General features: G+C 49.7%; 1 protein-coding gene across 4 annotated transcripts in view; it reads left to right on the forward strand.

The window, feature by feature from the left end:
- Nucleotides 1-16,635, forward strand: part of ITSN1 (intersectin 1) — a 154,092-nt gene that overhangs the window by 123,627 nt on the left and 13,830 nt on the right. For all 4 annotated transcript variants that reach the window (XM_057504209.1, XM_057504206.1, XM_057504213.1 and 1 more), the window contains 3 exons: nucleotides 8,465-8,586; nucleotides 10,217-10,323; nucleotides 15,626-15,809. In XM_057504209.1, coding sequence (XP_057360192.1) covers nucleotides 8,465-8,586; nucleotides 10,217-10,323; nucleotides 15,626-15,809 — 413 coding nt within the window. The remainder of the gene's footprint in view (nucleotides 1-8,464; nucleotides 8,587-10,216; nucleotides 10,324-15,625; nucleotides 15,810-16,635) is intronic.

The raw sequence follows: 16,635 nt of genomic DNA on the forward strand, positions 1-16,635 counted from the left end.
TCCCCAGCTGGGCTGTGAGGGGTAAGCCACCTCCCAGTGCTCACTGTCCCCACTGCGTGTGTCCTGGGGGCCTGGACACACCGTGCTGTTCAGAGGATAAATTCATGTGAGAAGACCCTAGAGCATGGAGGGAGCCCATTAATCATAGGACTTGTTACTCGTCATCCTCTGTGTACCTCTGGTTTCTTGTCTCCCCTCGCTGGAGCGGCAGCTTCAGGAAAGCAGGGACCTGGGCTTGTCTGGGCAGTTGCTGACAGTGAGAGGAAATGTCACGGGCTCGGGCTGTGTCTATTCCAACAGGGTCACTTCGCCAAGTTAGGAGAGGCACAAGGGACCAGGCTATTCTTAGACCCTCATGAAGAAAGTTCCACTGGGATGAGAAGCGCCCCCTGGCCCGGACGGCCCAGAGCTGGGGCTGCCTGAGACTGGTGGGCCAGGGGTTATTTGCAGAGGAGACCTGGCTGCCAAGACCTACCCGGCTGCCACTAGCCCCTGACAGCCTCAGGCTCCAAAGACAAGAGTGTCCTCTCGGCAGGGACTTGTAGAAATGCACTGGGAGAGAAACGGGTAGGGACCCCCCTCAGGCCCACTCTTTGAAAAGCTGGTCGTTTCCTTCTGATTCTCCAGTTCCCAAGACAGCAAGAGCAAAGTTTTTCCTCCTGATAGCAGAAGTTACTGTGTGGACTCCCATGTCCCAACCATAAAATGAGGCCACTGAGCAGAATGACCTTCCAAGCTCTAGCCCTAGAGCTAGGGACCAGGTGGTGGCGGTGTGGCCTCCAGAAAGAGTGTCAGAGGTCCTCGGGGCTCTGGGCCATGGGTGAGGGATGGCATTCTGTGGTTATGACCATCACGTCCCTCTGGACGAGTGGCTTGAGTGTCCTGCCTTGGGCTAGGTTCCATTTGGCAGCTGAGGAGCCTCATGCTACACACGCCTGGATAGATCGAGTTTCTGAATCTTGCGCCCCCTCCACACCAGGTGTCCTGATTTCCAGGCAGTCTTCCCTTGGATGGAGAGGTCCTCACTCTTGGCTGCACATCAGAACCACTCAGAAGCATTAAAAATGACAGAAGATTGGTTCCCACCCCCATCAGTTGCATTTGATTGGTCTGGGGTACAGCAGGGATGCTGGCCTTTTTAAAAGTTCCTTAGGTGATTCTGATGGGCAGCCACATTTGAGGGCCATGGCCCTCCTCCTGAAATTCAGCCCAAACCTTCCCAGGCTCTGCAACCAAAGGCAACATGCAGACGCCTCCCTCCGGTGTTCACAGCCTCCTCGAGAGTACTTCCCCACCTGGTGTGAGCTGCATTGTGCCCCCCAAATTCAGATGCTGAGGCATTACCCCCAGTCCCTCAGAATGTGATTGTATTTGGAGATGGGGCCTTCAAAGTGGTCATTAAGTTAAGATGGGGCCATTAGAGTAGGCCCTAATCCAGCCTGACTGGTGTCCTTATAAGAGATTTGGGCACAAAGAGTCACCAGGGATGATCGCACACAGAGGAAAGGCCACATCAGGACACAGAGAGGACAGCCATCTGCCAGTCAAAGAGAGAGCCTCGGATGAAACCAGACCAGCCAGCACCTTGATCTTGAACTTTCAGCCTCCACAACTGAGAGATAATAAATGTCCGTTGTCTAAGCTGCCCCGTTGGGGGAACTTTGTTACAGCAGCCTGAGCTGACTAATACATCACCTTTCCAGCAAGGTGAGAGGCACAGTGGTTAAGAGTAGGAACTCGGCTTAAACTCCCTGTGCCATTTACTAACTGAGGCTTTGACAAGTTACTTAACTTCTTTGTGCCTCAGTGTCCTTGTCTGCTCAGTGGGAATAACAACAGTAGCTACCATAGGACCAATAGTAGGAGTATTGGTGAAAATTAAATTAACTCAGGGGCATACAATGCTGGGGACCAAGGGGCTTCCAGTGGCATTCAGTGTTACCTTTCCTTGCTCCCTGTTAGCCCAGCATCTGCTTCCTCTTCCTCGCCTGTTTCCTGGGCTCCAGGCACTCTACTTTTTCCTCCTTTTCCCCGACTGCTCCCTCTGCCTGGATCCTTCACTACTACCCACCCACCTGACATTTGCCTGATGAAGTCCAACCCAGATTCCTCCTCCTCTGGAAAATACTCCCAGATCCCTCTAGTCAAAACGAATGCCTCCTCCCTCATATTCCCATGCAAGTGTGCATGCACTTCCATTATAACACCCCAGTCTGCCTGGTGTACCCTAAGTATTGATTCGTGACCACTTCTAAGGATGCCCGAGATACTGCAGGATGGCATGCATGGAAAGCAGGAATTCAGGAAGAAAGAAAAACAGGGATGGTGACAGAAATGGGGCCAGGAATGAGTTACCAAATGCATGACACAGGGCACTTGATGTCATGCCAGGAATTCCGGTGTCATTCATAAAGCCATGAATGATATGCCTGTAATAAAGAAAATTACTAACGTTCTTATTTATGGAAAATTAGGAGATGACTTATCCCTGAGAGTAATTTGATTTTTGCCACTTCTCAACTGTCATTGAATTGCTTGGCAGCCCAGATAGATTGGATTTCCCTTCTTGGGGGAGCATTTTATCTGGAAGCCACGTTGGCATTTTAAGCTTCAGGGTTATGCCTGATTGCAGCTGAATGGAAGTGCTCTGAAGGACCCACCCTCCTGGGCCTGGTGAGTCCCCAGGACAGGTTGAGGCTTGCCTGGGCTCAGCTGGACATAGGTACGGGGCATCTTTGGTGCCATTGGGTGGCATTCCCTCAGCTCATTGTAATCCTGCATGCCCTCCAGCTTCTCTAGAACCCCATAAAAACCCAGTCTTAGGGATTTACAACTCTGAGGTCCCCAGGACTGATAAATTGCAGGATGCCTGCTATGAAGTGCCTGCAATTTGGCAAGAATCAGAGTCCGGATGGGATGCCCAAGCCCCCAGCAGACCAAGGCTGCTGAAGGATAAGGACCCAGCCCACCTCACTCATCACCAGACCCTGGCACCACACACAGCAGGAACATGCAAGTTCACAGCTCAGAGAATGGGGTGGGGATGGGGGATTCCGACTTCAGCTGCAGGGTCAGGACAAAGTGCTGTAACCAGAGAGCCCTCTTGATGTCATAGCCACTGTGGGCTTCACCTGCCTGTCCCGCATGACAGGCCACCCCACGCATGCATTCTGTCCAGCAGGCGGAGGGCAGCACAAATGGATTCATTTTCCCGGGAGAATCCAGGACAGCCTTTGAGGGAGTGGGCTCACCTGGCAGGAGAGACCAGAGCAAATGCCCCTGTTTCCTACATTCAGGCCAACCCTGGAGAAGCCTTCTGTGTAGATGGGAACTCCAGGAGAGCACGTAACAGTATCCTGCTGACCTGGGGCCCTTTGGCTAGAGGATTTGGGCTAAATGTCCCCAGAGACCTTGGCACATTCTTTCACTTAAAGATGAAAAACCTTTGCCCAAACTTCCATATTGCCGGGTGGTACTCAGCCATCTCCCCTGGTCCCTCCCGCATCAAGACCTTGTAATCTACTTCCCACCTTACCTTCCTCCTTCTCTCCCCACCCCTTATCTCCCACTGCTCCCTGCATTTACCTGTCACAGTGGCCTCCACCCCCAACACAATGGCCCTGTCTTCCCTGATATGGAGGACCTCCTTGCAAAATCCTCCTCCCTCCTGATGAGGAGCATCTACTTTCTTGAGTTCCTGCATCCCCAGCGTGGCCACAGCTAACAGGCCCATTTTTTACTGTTGCATACTTTAAATTTAATTTTCATGTCGGGGCTCCCTCAGGGCTGTGAGTTTCCTTGAAGACAAGAACATTATCTTGCTTACGTCTGTGTCTCTTGGACTTCATAAGAACTTAATAAATACCGACCATCTTATATTTTGGCCCTTTTGTAACAGGAAGGAGACCTGTTTATTTGCTTTGCTCAGTGGCCAGCTTACTGTGGGGGTTGGCTTAATTTGTAAAATTCTGGCCTTTGTTGGGAAACAAGGTAGAATGGATGGGGATGGGCAGAGAGGGGAGGTACTCATTTTTTATCAGCAACACTTCTGTATCCTTTGAACTGTTTGCAATAAGCATGGGTTCATGTAATACTTTTATAATAAAGCAATTTATTTAGATAATGCTGTTCGTAGGGACATTGTGCCACTGAAGGGACAAGATGGCCTTTCTGGGTAAGACTTTCGCATACTTTTGTCCAGTGCCCCGGATTCAATTCTTTCCAAAGGGGCATGACAGCTCTCTCCACTTTGTAAATATGTCTAACTGTATGAAATTATAAGGGACAGCACATAGATTAGGAATTTTAGGTGGGCTGTAAATGGGGAGCATTTTTAACTGCTGGAGTCATTTGCAATATTATTTCAGCTGTGAGTGGATTATGGTTAGTTATAAGAATCCCTCATCACACTGAGTTGTCCATGAAAAGTTATTTGCTGTACTTTATCCTTTCATTTTTCACCAAGAAAGACAGCCAGAAAACCATGTTTATCCTGATTCCCAAAGGAGAGAAGGACCACGTCCCTCCACCCCTAAAGAAAACTTGTATTTGAAATGTCTTTTCCATTTGCCCTACTCTGAATAATGGAGTTTTTTGACTCTCTTGTTTTTCTAAATATTAAATTTTCAAAGGAAGGATATTTTTGAGTTAAAAGTGCCTACTTCAAGTCTTTAATGGTTCTCTTGTCTGGCATTCACCAGCAAGAATTTTTGAAACAGAATCCTATGGGCAGCTCAGCAGCTAAAAAGGACGATGCCAAGCCAACATTATTGGTGTATAATGCTGAGACGAATCTCCCACAAAATCTTTGCTTTTCATTGTGTCCTGGATCCTGGAGAGGCCATCTGGGCCACCCCCTGTCTCCAGCAGGCTGGCAGGAGGGCCTGTGTGGGGTGGAGTATAGGGTCTCCAGCAACCGAGTCACACAGCACCCACCCCCGACTTCTCAGTTCCACCAGCTCTGACTTGGGCCTGCCAGGTGGACTGACTGGAAGGCCAGAGCCCCCTGGAGCAGGAGGCCTGCATCCCCCTCAGTCCCCTGCCCCCTGGGCAGCAGACCTCCAGTTCACTCCAAACTCGCCTCAGGCCCTGGGATTCTTAGACCAATGGCCCAAATACATCCTGGACCTTCGGCTGTTGCTCTGACTCTGAGCTTCTTCAAAACCACACTGTGTAAAACTCAACTCGGAAGAACTTCTGAAATCCAGGGCAAGCCAGACCAGTCCTCTTTCCTCACAGGTGCTTGTTCCCAGCTCCGCAGCCTGAGACTGTCTCTGGCTTCCTGCGCGGTGCTTGAGCCGAGTGTGACCTGGTCTGGGTGGCAGTTTCTAGGGATGCTGGTGTTTCTCAGTGGAGTACTGTTGGCATGTGGGTGGGCCGTTCCCTGTCCTGTATATTGCAGGTCATCTAGCAGTGCCGGTCCAGCCCACCAGATTCCAGGTCCCCTCTAGTCCGCGTGACCGCCAGGAATGCATCCTCAGCCCCGCGGGTGGGACTGGATGCAGTGCCCTCCCCAGCCTCGTTGGGGCAGAGCCACTCTCAGCGTGGGGTAGGGAGGCAGTACCACCTTCGGCCTGGGGAGGGGGCAGTACCGTCCCCAGCCAGAGACCCCAGGGTTTTTAGCTGTGTGCTCTGGAGGACAGGCACTTCTCCTCTTCTGTTATGACTCCCCAGCACCCAGCAGCTGGTGGCAGACTCATGGCAGGTCTCAGTAAACACTTGCCCAGTGAGTCCATAACAAGCCTCAGGAGGGCCAGCGAGCCCTATACAGTTGTGCATGAAATGTGTGTGTACGTTGTGTGCATTGTTGGGGTTTTCTGGGACCAGAGGTTGTAAGCATCCATCAGATTCTCCAAGGGAAATTGTGATCTAAAGAGATGTTCAGAAGACTGGTCCAGCCAGTGTCCACTTCTAGCCTGATGTCTGTATCCCTGTAAACTTCCCTGAGTAGAGTTTGTGAGGTGAGTTTTAGAACTGCAGCTTTGTACAGGGTTCTAATATCCCCTGCAGAAAGAAATCTCCTGAAAATGCCAGGGGAGATTTAGCTCCATTAGAGCTCATGCACGTCCCTGTAATGCAAGGGCTTTGCTCTGCCTTGTGACAAGAAATGGCCTTGCTTCTGGTTCTTTGACTCACTAACACGAAAGTTTGGTGAGAAGAGGGCAGGAATGGGATGTTTTCCCCCCAAGCTGAAGAGTGTTTCCTGGGTGGCTTTTGTTAGAAATTGGTGGCATCACAGCTTGCCACCAGCCAGAGCTCGTGCAGCGTCTTGGCAGAAGGCTAGCTGAACAAGTGCGCAGTCATAACTTGCTTCCTTCCTGAGATTTCATTGTTGTGTTTCAATGAAACACAACCAACACCCTGAGGCAGGAAGAACAGCTGGGCCAAGCTGGTGGCTGAGCAGAGGGTCCAAGTTCCAGATTCATCTGCAGACCTGTGTGAAGCTTTGTGCTCAGCTCATGGCCCTATGGAATCCGAGCTGGGCTGCATGGCAGTGGCTTTGAATGAGGTCTCAGACTGGGGGGTGTGGAGGCTGTTAACATAATGATGGCTCGTCCCAGCATCCATCTGCCCTCCCTGGACTTGTCCTGTCCCAGGAAGAGAAGCTACAGCATTGTAGAAAGGGCATTTGGCCAGGGAAGGGGACAAGCCTGGATTGGAAGCAGCCAGACTGCAAATAAGTCAATGATATCATTCACCCCAGAAGGATCATTGTATTTACAGAAGCTTCCAGCATATATACTAGATCACTCATGAGCCCAGATAACCCCCCTGGGAGGAGATGGAAGCCCTGAGGAACCCCTGATAAGTCAGAGCAGACATCTCCAACTTTAGTGTGCCTAAAAAACCACCTGGAAAACTTGTTAAAGCAGATTCCTGGGCCCCAACTCCCAATAGTCTATTCAGCCGGGGCCTGATTACATTTCTAACAAGCTTTCAGGTGCTGCTGCTGTTCCGGGGAACACGTTTTGAGAAACACTGCTCCCCAGCAGGGGTGTTCACACCGTGCTCTCTTGCACCCCCTTGTGGGGAGAGAAGGGATGAGAAGTAAATGAATGGAACTCAGAGCCCCGCCTCCCACCTACATTCAGGGTACCTTCTAGCATGTTTTATTCTGTGATTAAATGAGGACTCCCTTGAAGAAAGGTAAAGAGACACCAGCTCAGAAGAGGTGGGTCCAGACCTGCATGTGGTACCCCCGAGAACCAAACTCCCCCACTCCTCATTCAGGATGCCTGTGCCATGGGGCAGCCTCTGCTGATAACCCGAGAACATCTGAGGCACAGAACTCCAAAGAACCAGATAGGTGAGCAGAGGCTGGGGCAGGCATCACCTCGTGTGTGTGTCCCATCTCAGGCCAGGAGAGCCCATTTCCTTGGTGACCTGAGGGCAGTTGAAGGGGTTCCCTTGCCACCTGCAGGCTCACTACTCACTTCTGCAGGTGCAGGGCAGCAGCCTGGTCCAGAGGGATTTACCCAGCTCTGTCTGGATGCATCCTGCATCTGGCCTGACCCTGGGCCCATCAGGAGCCTCAGCACAGCCACCAAAAACTAAACCCAGGAAAACCTTATGCTGTCCTATAGGTTGGACCTTACAGTGGCAGCCTGGGCTAGAGCCCAGTCTCTGAAGTCAGAGTGTCAAGGCTTGACTGCTGGCACCCCCATCACCCAGCTAAGAGATCTTATGTGAATCAACCTGTCTAAGCCTCAGTTTCCTTGTCTGTGAAGTGGAGACAATTGTAGGATCTATGTGAGCATTAAACGCAGCTGTCAGTGTAAAGCTCCTTGTACAGTGCCTGGAAGGATGTGGATCCTCAGAAAATGCAAGCTGACTGTTATTAAATCTTCTCTCCTAACATTATTTTAGAGGGTTTCATGGAGCTGGAATGTGCTGCCTGTATTATTTTGCTGGGGCTGCTATAACAAATAGCCACAAACTGGGTGGCTTAAAACAACAGAAATTTCCTTTCTTACAGTTCTGGAGATGAGAAGTCTAAAATCAAGGTGTTGGCAGTGCCATCTCCTCTGAAAGCTTTAGGGGAAAACTTGCTCCAAGCCTTTTGCTTAGCTTTTGTCAGTTGCCTGCAATCCTTGGTGTTCCTTGCCTTGTAGACAAGTCACTCCAGTCTCTGTGTCTGTAGTCATATGACATTCTTTCTGTCTCTGTACCACCTACTTATAAAGACACCAGTCATGCTGAATTAAGTAGGACCCATCCTAATTGAGTATGACTTCATCTTAATTTTGATCACACCTGCAGAGATCCTATTTCCAAACAAGGTCACATTCGCAGGTACCAGAAGTTAGGACTCAAGCATATCTTTTTAGGGGACGCGATTCACCCCACAACACTGTCCAACTGGAGCGAGACCACAGGACCCAGGAGGCATGAGGACCCTGGGGATCTTCACTGTGAAGGCTTCCCCAGACTTGGACTAAATTGCCCCAATGATTGTATTTTTCAGGGTGTTCAGACTTACATCTCTTGGATATGTTGACCCCAACTGAAAGGAAGCGACAAGGATACATCCATGAGCTCATTGTCACGGAGGAGAACTATGTGAATGACCTGCAGCTGGTCACAGAGGTAACTGTAGCCGTGGGGACCTTTCTGCTCTGTGGGGAGCTTCTGACAGTAAATCACATGGGAGAGTCTTACCCACAAGAAGACAGTCAGGTTCCCATCCATGGCCAACTAGGAGTCATACCACAGAGGGGCAGAGATCACTTCTGCCAAGGGACAGCTGAGTCCGTGCGGAGCCCCATGGGAGGGGCACATGGACTGTGGATTGGGAGTCTAGGCTCTGCTCAGAGACGTGGCAGCTCAGCCACCAAATGGTTGATGCCACAGAGCGTGTCACACTGTCTCCCTGGCCCTCAGGGCTGGCATCTGAAAACGGCAGCCATCCAGCCGATATCTCAAGTCGCTCCTCCTGCTACCTATTGCCCCTGAGAAAAATCTGCTGCTGAGAATGAAGATGTTTCCTCCCAGGTCCCTGTGCGCCCCCTGTCCCAATGATGCCTCATTTCATCTCTCCTCCCTGGTAGCTGTTGAAGGGCCTTGGCCATCCTGTCCAGGCGAATGGGGAGATGCAGAGGTGGGGACCCCTGCTTTTCAAGGAGCCCTTTGTACATATGGGAAGTTGCCATGTTGGGGTCATAGCTTTGCAGAACTGGATGTCAGGGTCACCCTACAATTCGAAAAGTACTGTTTAGAAACTCCTGCCTCCCCCCACGACCCCACTGAACAGTTGCAAGCCATCTCCTCTGATAGTCTCAACAGCCAGGCAAGGCATGACCCAGTGTCGAATGAGAACAGGAGGCAGGATGGGCAGCTGGCCCACACGGTCACCAGTAATGCATAGAAAGCATTGGTGCCAATTCAAAACGGTAGTTTTTCAAGTATCTGTCTCAATATGTTCGATTGTCACTAAATATACCTAGGGTGTGGGTGTCACCCCCTTAGATATGGCACTTTTGTACAGTGGTCTGATATATGCCATGTTCAACATCAGCTTAAGGACTCATGATGGATAGGGCTCCCAGAGAACAGCCTCAGCCCAGCCAAGTTTATTTCAAAGACTGGCTAGCCCTGTTCCTAGAGGAGCTTCGGACAAGCTCCCGGCCTCCGATGCAGGTAATGACCCCCCTGTAGGAGGGGCTCACCAGGTGAGGCTGGGTAGAGATCTGCGCTTTACTGCAAGTCTGCCGGACCACAAGGAGCATGGGCGGGCTCATTTATCTCCTGGAGCCCAGGAGAGGGACCACACCCACCTCATACCAGACCTGTGGGTGTTGGCTCTCTCACAGCTGCCTGGGGCTGTTCCCTTCAGAATGCCACAGGCATGTCTGCAGGGGAGACTGGAGGCACCACCCGCACCCACATGCGTCTTTAAGCCCCCACTTCCCCACTGTGGACAGTAAGAGTGTGCATGACTTGGTGCAGGCCTCTGGGCTCTATCCGGGTGGACTTAAGGCCCGTCTCTAGGGTTCAGATGGCTTCCCTTATAAAACAGTGCCGACCCCAGGCAGAGGAGGGGCCATCCCTCTGCTTCAGGTACTCTGCCTGAAGGGGGACGTGCAGCTTCTGGGCTTCTCAGCGAAGCTGCAGGCACCTGGTCCTTCCCTTTGCTCTGAGCAGACCCATGTGTGCACGCGCATTTGAGATGTGAGCTAACTGTTTGCTTTCTGAACTGCTTCGTTTTCTGCATCTGTAGATCTTTCAGAAACCCCTGATGGAGTCTGAGCTGCTGACAGAAAAAGAGGGTGCTATGATTTTTGTTAACTGGAAGGAGCTGATTATGTGTAATATCAAACTGCTGAAGTAAGCCTCTCTCCTCTAACCTGGCCTCACCTCACCCTCTCTGTGCGCTAGTGCTTCTCTGTGGCCTTGTCCCATGTCCCCTCCGTGCATGCCTCCCTGTGTTCTTTCTGCCTCTTCTGCTCATTTCCACTCACAAGCACCGATGCTCATGTTAGCCCTGATGTTTTCTGGAAACACCACCCACATTTTTCACTGAGGAGAGCCAGTTGCCAAGCATCCCAGTTCTTCTTTTACTGTGGTTTCAGAAGTTCCAGAATGTAGCCGATGTGGCTCCTGATCCTGACAGGCTCCATCCTGGGGCTTGGGGCAGCCCCACACCCCTTCCCCCAGATCTGGTTCCCGTGGGGGAGTGTTGGTCTCCTGAGACATCCTTGCCTCCTGTAGATGGAGAACAGCGGAACTGTTCACTGCCCACAGTCAATGGCATTTCCTCAGGGTAACTCTCCAAGAAGTAGCCTGGAGTGGTTTCTATTTCACTCCGGTTTTAGTTGGCAGAGGCAGCTGCAGGGCCAGGGAGAAGGCACTGGGCCAGTGGTCTGGAGACCCGGGTTTGGGGCCCAACTCACTGCCTTTCCTTTCTGACCCTAAGTTTCCCTGTGTGTACAATGAGGGGATTCGATCACCTTATAATAAAGGTCCCCTCCTGTTAAAAAATCAACAACCTGAAATCTGTGCCTGCCAGGCCCTCATTATAACATCACTTGCCAAGAACACAGATCAAGTTTGTGGTGATACAGCCAGTTGGGAGGAAAGGCCACCCTCTCCTGGGCCAGGGGAACCTGTGTCCATCCCTAATCTCTACATTCATGTAATTGGGAAACAGCCAGTTCCTAAAGGTCCTCCCTGTGTTGTTCTATGATTTCAGGTCCCCACTTTCTTAAGTGTGTGTTCAGGACTGGGTAAGGGATGGAGAGAGAGGTGGAAGGTGGATGTGAAGAAAAAATGTAACATCTGCTCTCTCTATCCTCGGGAAGACAGGTCATCCATGATGACCCCAGGAGGTGTTTAGAGAAAGTGTTTCCAATACCCTCCTGGACGAGGTGCTGTAGAATCTTTGAGTGTAGGTCTGGGTCACACTTCTGGGCGCACAGCCTGCTCTTACCTGCCGGCAGCACGCCTTCCAGCGGGTCGCTTGATCTCTGGGCCTCTGTGCCCTCGTCTGTAAGATGGGGATGGTAATAGTACCCTACCAGGGAGGCTTGTTACTAGGGGGCCTTTAGATGGTGCCCAGGGCCCCTGGTGGGAGGGGCTGAGCGCCCGCCCTGGCCTCGGAGAGAGGTTGCCTTGTTCCCGGGGGGCTGGGGTGTTAGTTAACCCCTGAACCTGCAAGTACTAACCCTAAAGTGTTGGAGGCAAGTGTTTTAAAATAGGCACGAAAGCTTTCTGTTGAAAATATACCTACAAGTTAAAGCGCTTTCCTCGGGCAGCTGTCAGTGGGGGTGGGTGGTAGGCGTGTCTGGTGTTCAAGCACCCCCTCCCCACACAGGGCTGGGTGAAGACATGCTCGCCATACTGTCCTGTTGTCTTTCTTCTTCCCTACTCTCATCAGGGAAGCAAAGCTTCTTTCCTGAGCTCGGTCAGGGTCAGGCCTGCATGCTCCTTCCTCCTGTTAGCACTGTTGTGCTCCAGGGCCCTGGTGGTAGGAATCCAGAGGGCTGCCAGAGGTGGCGAAATAAGGCTCAGAGAGGCTGAGTGACTTGCCTGAAGTCACACAGAAGGTGAGCTTGTGCCCTGGGCTGCTGTGTGGGTGACACCCAGGGCCCCACTGTAGCTTCCACACTGAGCCTGCTCCCGATGGAAAGAACGTGGAACCAGGAATTTTTGTCTGAGCTCCAGCTAACTTATTCTGGACAGCTTCCTTGGGCAGATCACTCTCTGACCCTTTTGGGACCTGTAAAATTGCAGTCATGGTTCCTGCCCTGTCTAGCATGCAAGGGTATTCTGAGGAGAGAGGGATATTCATCGGGTGTGCAGCTGGCACACTGTGAAGTGGGGCCGACATGCATGGTACCACCCCCTCCAGCCCCAGCGTCCCTGTGCTCGGTCCCCTTCTGCTGATGACCTGATTAGTTAGTTTTGATAAATTGGCTAATGTTTTCATCTTCCAGATAAAATGTTTAACAGAGCATCCTAGGGACTTGATTTCTGTTTTTTCTCCCCCTTTTCAACATCTTATTATGAAAAATTTCAAACATAGAGAAAAATTGAAAGAATTGTAAGGTGAGCAACTATATTGCAGATTGTACAATGAACATTTTGCTACATTCACTTTGCTGTATAGACTTAATTTCTTCATGCAAATGAATCATCCCACTGAAGGGGAGACATTAGGGCTCCTGACAGGCTGGAAGCGGGAGGCATTTGCAGATAAAGATAATTTAAAGCAGCACTTCTTGGAGGGCTACTGGTATCTGCCACTCCAGATCCAAGGGCCAGCATGGGATTTATCAAACATAAATAAGAAATTAATAAAATGAAAACCAAAGGGGGGGGTAACTGGAATGTGTGGATTTCCTACTATGATGTCCCTGGTTGGGGGTTAAAATTGATGGTTAGATCCCTTACTAGTGAGCAAAGAGCTGAGTAATTATGCCTTTAATAAACAGGGTAGGACAGAAAGATCTAGAACCTTTTTATATTAAGAGCCAGGCTCAGGCCCCTAGGGACAGCTGTCAGAAGGAATCTCAGAAGGGATGCAGAAGTGAGGAAAGGTCGTGCAAACCCAGGTGTTGAGAAATTTTTTTTTTTATCAAGATCATTTCCTGCCTCCTTCCTTGGATGGAAAAAAAGAAAAGAAATGAAAGAGCTTCTTCATGGAAAACAAAAAGTATTTTTCTTGAATATAAAGTATTTGACTTATGTTCTTTCTAACTTATAAATAGACAACATTTTATTTTAAGCAGAAAACAAATTTAAAAAATCTCAGTGGGTAAAGACAGGATGGAGAGAAAGAAGGAAGAAAGGAACTTGGGCTGGGGGTAGGGCGATGAGGTGGAGAGGGATCTGGGTGTGATGGCAGGAGCAGAGGCAGCTTGAATGTGGAGGTGGGGCTGTGCACTGCACATATTTTCTCATGCACATGCTTGCAAATTGCAGGCTCCAGAGTCAGATCACCTGTTTTCTAGGGCTGCCTCTATCACCTATTAGCTGTGTGACTTTGGTCAAGTCACTCAGGTTGCTTTGTACCTCAGGTTTGCCAATAGCCAATAGGGATAATAAGTAATATACATATAAGAAGTGTTTGGCACATGGGACATACTAATAAATGCCAGCTCTTTTGACTGTTCACACTTGGTCTGTGAACCTCAGAGGGTTAGGAGCACTCATTCACCCAACAGACATTGAGCACTCTTTGAGATGTTTGTTAGTTGATTGATTACTGACATAGGTCAAGGCCTCAAACCTGTAAACTTTATATGAGATTATGAATCAGTTATCAAAAGGCACAGCTGCAGCAGCTGAGTCATGTGACCCTCAAACCTGGTGACAGCCTCTGTTCAAACTCATCCAAGCTGTCCCCATGAGTCTTGCCTCTGCAGTAGAACATCCCAGAAGGATCCAACAGCTGAAACTAACCAGTGTCTGGTCATAGTAGTGGCCTGACTATAGGAGTACATAGTAGGGGCCTGCCTCCTGGTTGGACAACTTTAGTCTACAGTCCAGAACCCAAGAACTGGTTTAATTTCCTCAAAACGGTGGTGATGTGTGTGTGATATTTCTTCTCCTTTTTTCTTTTTTACCCATTATTTAAAACAAAGGGAGGGAAAGGTGGATAGTCCTTTTATTCCCTTGCAGAAAGATTATTTTGCTCCTCATAGGAAAATGACAGAATGATGGAATTTCTTCCTGTGTCATCTGTAGCAAGCTTTAACATGGCTATTCTGGGCTCTGGTCTCCTAGAGTTGGTGGTAATTTCACCTTTGAGCCAATTGCTACATGTTGGGAATATTTTGCACCAACTCTCCTCAACAGGCAGTGGCCATCCAGCTATCCTGAGAGTACCATGCTGCCACGCCTCATCCCCCAGGCAGCCAGTGCTGACTGGCACCTCTTCCCACAAGGCATCTGCTTGAGGTGGAATCACTAACCATTCAGATCACAAAGCTTATTGTCTCTGAAGTTTCTCTCCTTGGCTTGCTTTCCCAGTCCAAGGACTTTTTCTCTAGTCCAAAATGAAAATAAAAGTGATCTGAAGTGTTAAAGCCTACTACCAATATCGTAAAGCTTCCTTGGAATTATATAGCCCTACCCATATCTCAAGGGCTTCTCTAGTGTGAAAGCAGCCAAAGAAAGTCATGGTAATATCCTCCCAGCCTTATGTTAAAATTATATGTCATACCATTCTTTTCCATCCATCCATCCATCCATCCATGTATGACTACTAAGGTAGGCAGAACACATGCATGGCCTCCTATGTTGTGCTCCTGCCCTCATAGTGTATTGCTATCCTTGCCATGTAGAAGCTCAGTGCTTTGCCCATCTTCTAGATGCTGGAGTTAGAGGTTCATGCATTAGAGTTGGAGAGATGGTGTGCCCAGTCCTATAATGGCGCTGAATACTCAGAGTGCAGCTGAACCACAGAACAAAACTTTCCAGTACCCCGAGGCCCCTTTCAGCTTCCAGGGTATAAATTATTTGGGTTCATTGGCCCAGTGTCATATTAATAGGCTTCTCTGTTCAGAACTCCTCTTAATCCAGTCAACTTCAAATTAGCCACAGCAATGAAGCAGTGAATGGCACAGATAATTCAGACAACCATTTGTACCTGGCTTTAGTGAGCATAATGGGATTATTTTTCTGTGGCAGTTGATATACTATCTTAATTATGTTCTGTTTAGTCTGAAAATGGGCCTCCATGTCCCCTGGCAAAAGCAGCTTTCCCAGGGTGCCACTGGCCCAGAAACACGTTTAGTTCTGATGCCATACAAGCCTGGAGCATTCCCACAGATAATGCATGAACTGGGACATCAACATAGGGATCCTGTCTGAATTTAAGGAGTTCATATTTATCATAAGAAAAAATTGTTTTTTATGCTGACTTGTTCAGCACATAATTTTGAAAAAAAATTTTATTCCTAAGAACCAGCAAACAGCTATCATGCCAAAGAAAAATGACCCAGTGATACCTCTCTGTAGCACTAGACTCATGTCTTTTTCTGTTCCTTGTCTTCGAAATAGAACGCTTAGTGGCCATTGGGTCTGTGTTCTCACACACATTCTGTTTCTGTGCAATCTAGAAGTGTGCCATGTCACTGTGAGTTGGTGTGAAGGTGGGAGGCTCACTTTCCGTGTTCCCATGCAGAGCGCTGAGGGTTCGCAAGAAGATGTCTGGAGAGAAGATGCCTGTGAAGATGATTGGTGACATTCTGACTGCCCAGCTGCCACATATGCAGCCCTACATCCGCTTCTGCAGCTGCCAGCTCAATGGGGCTGCCCTGATCCAGCAGAAGACGGATGAGGCCCCCGACTTCAAGGAGTTTGTCAAAGTAAGGCTGAGCCAAGACCTTGCCCACCGAGTAGCAGGCATCAGGCAGCTGGGTGTGTGGGGAGCTAATTCAGAAAGCATTACTCGGAATCTGTGGTGTTATTCGGAAGCAAGTCTAAATCTTCCATTTCATTTGCCAGGCCTACCAGGGCAGGCAGGTCTCCGGTTTCCGATTCTGCTCAATATGAGCACCCACCATTTGCTGGTCGCATCCCTTCACCAGCAGAGGGAATGGCCAGGAACCCCAGTGGACCCTTTGCTCCTTCCTCAGGTGGTTCTTGATGGACTCCGTCTCTAGGAAACCTAGGGGTGTGAGTGTGGGGTGCTGGGACCTCTGTGACCAGGGATAACAGGGGTCTAGAGAGCTGTGTGTCCACCAAGGGCCCTTTGGCGGAGGGTGAGGGGTAGGCCCCATGCTGTTGGAGGTCCCGGGACCTGGACCTGCTGCCCCGGGACTTGGCCTTGGCCGTGGTGGTCCCTGCTGATCACCGGTCCCCTCAAACAGCCTCAATCTCCCAAAGGAAAAAAATAGGAAGATAATAAAATAACTTCTCTTAAACAGGTACATTTGGATTAATAGACAACAAAATAATAACAGTAATGACAGTTTATCTTGTTACCTCATTCATTTTGGGGGCAGGCCACTCCCAGCTGCCCAGTAGTTGTGTGGAGTAAAAGTGTGGCTTTGGTGGTCGCAGCATCACAAATGCTTGTTCTCCCTTTTCCCCCTGGTGTTTCTCAACATTAAATGCTTTGTTTGCTACAAAGAACAGAGCGTTCTCCACAAGTCATTCTAAAGGCATAAACATTGCTAAGAGGTGGCCTAG

The sequence above is a fragment of the Manis pentadactyla genome, chromosome 1 (assembly GCF_030020395.1).
Source record: "Manis pentadactyla isolate mManPen7 chromosome 1, mManPen7.hap1, whole genome shotgun sequence".
Lineage (NCBI taxonomy): Eukaryota > Metazoa > Chordata > Mammalia > Pholidota > Manidae > Manis > Manis pentadactyla.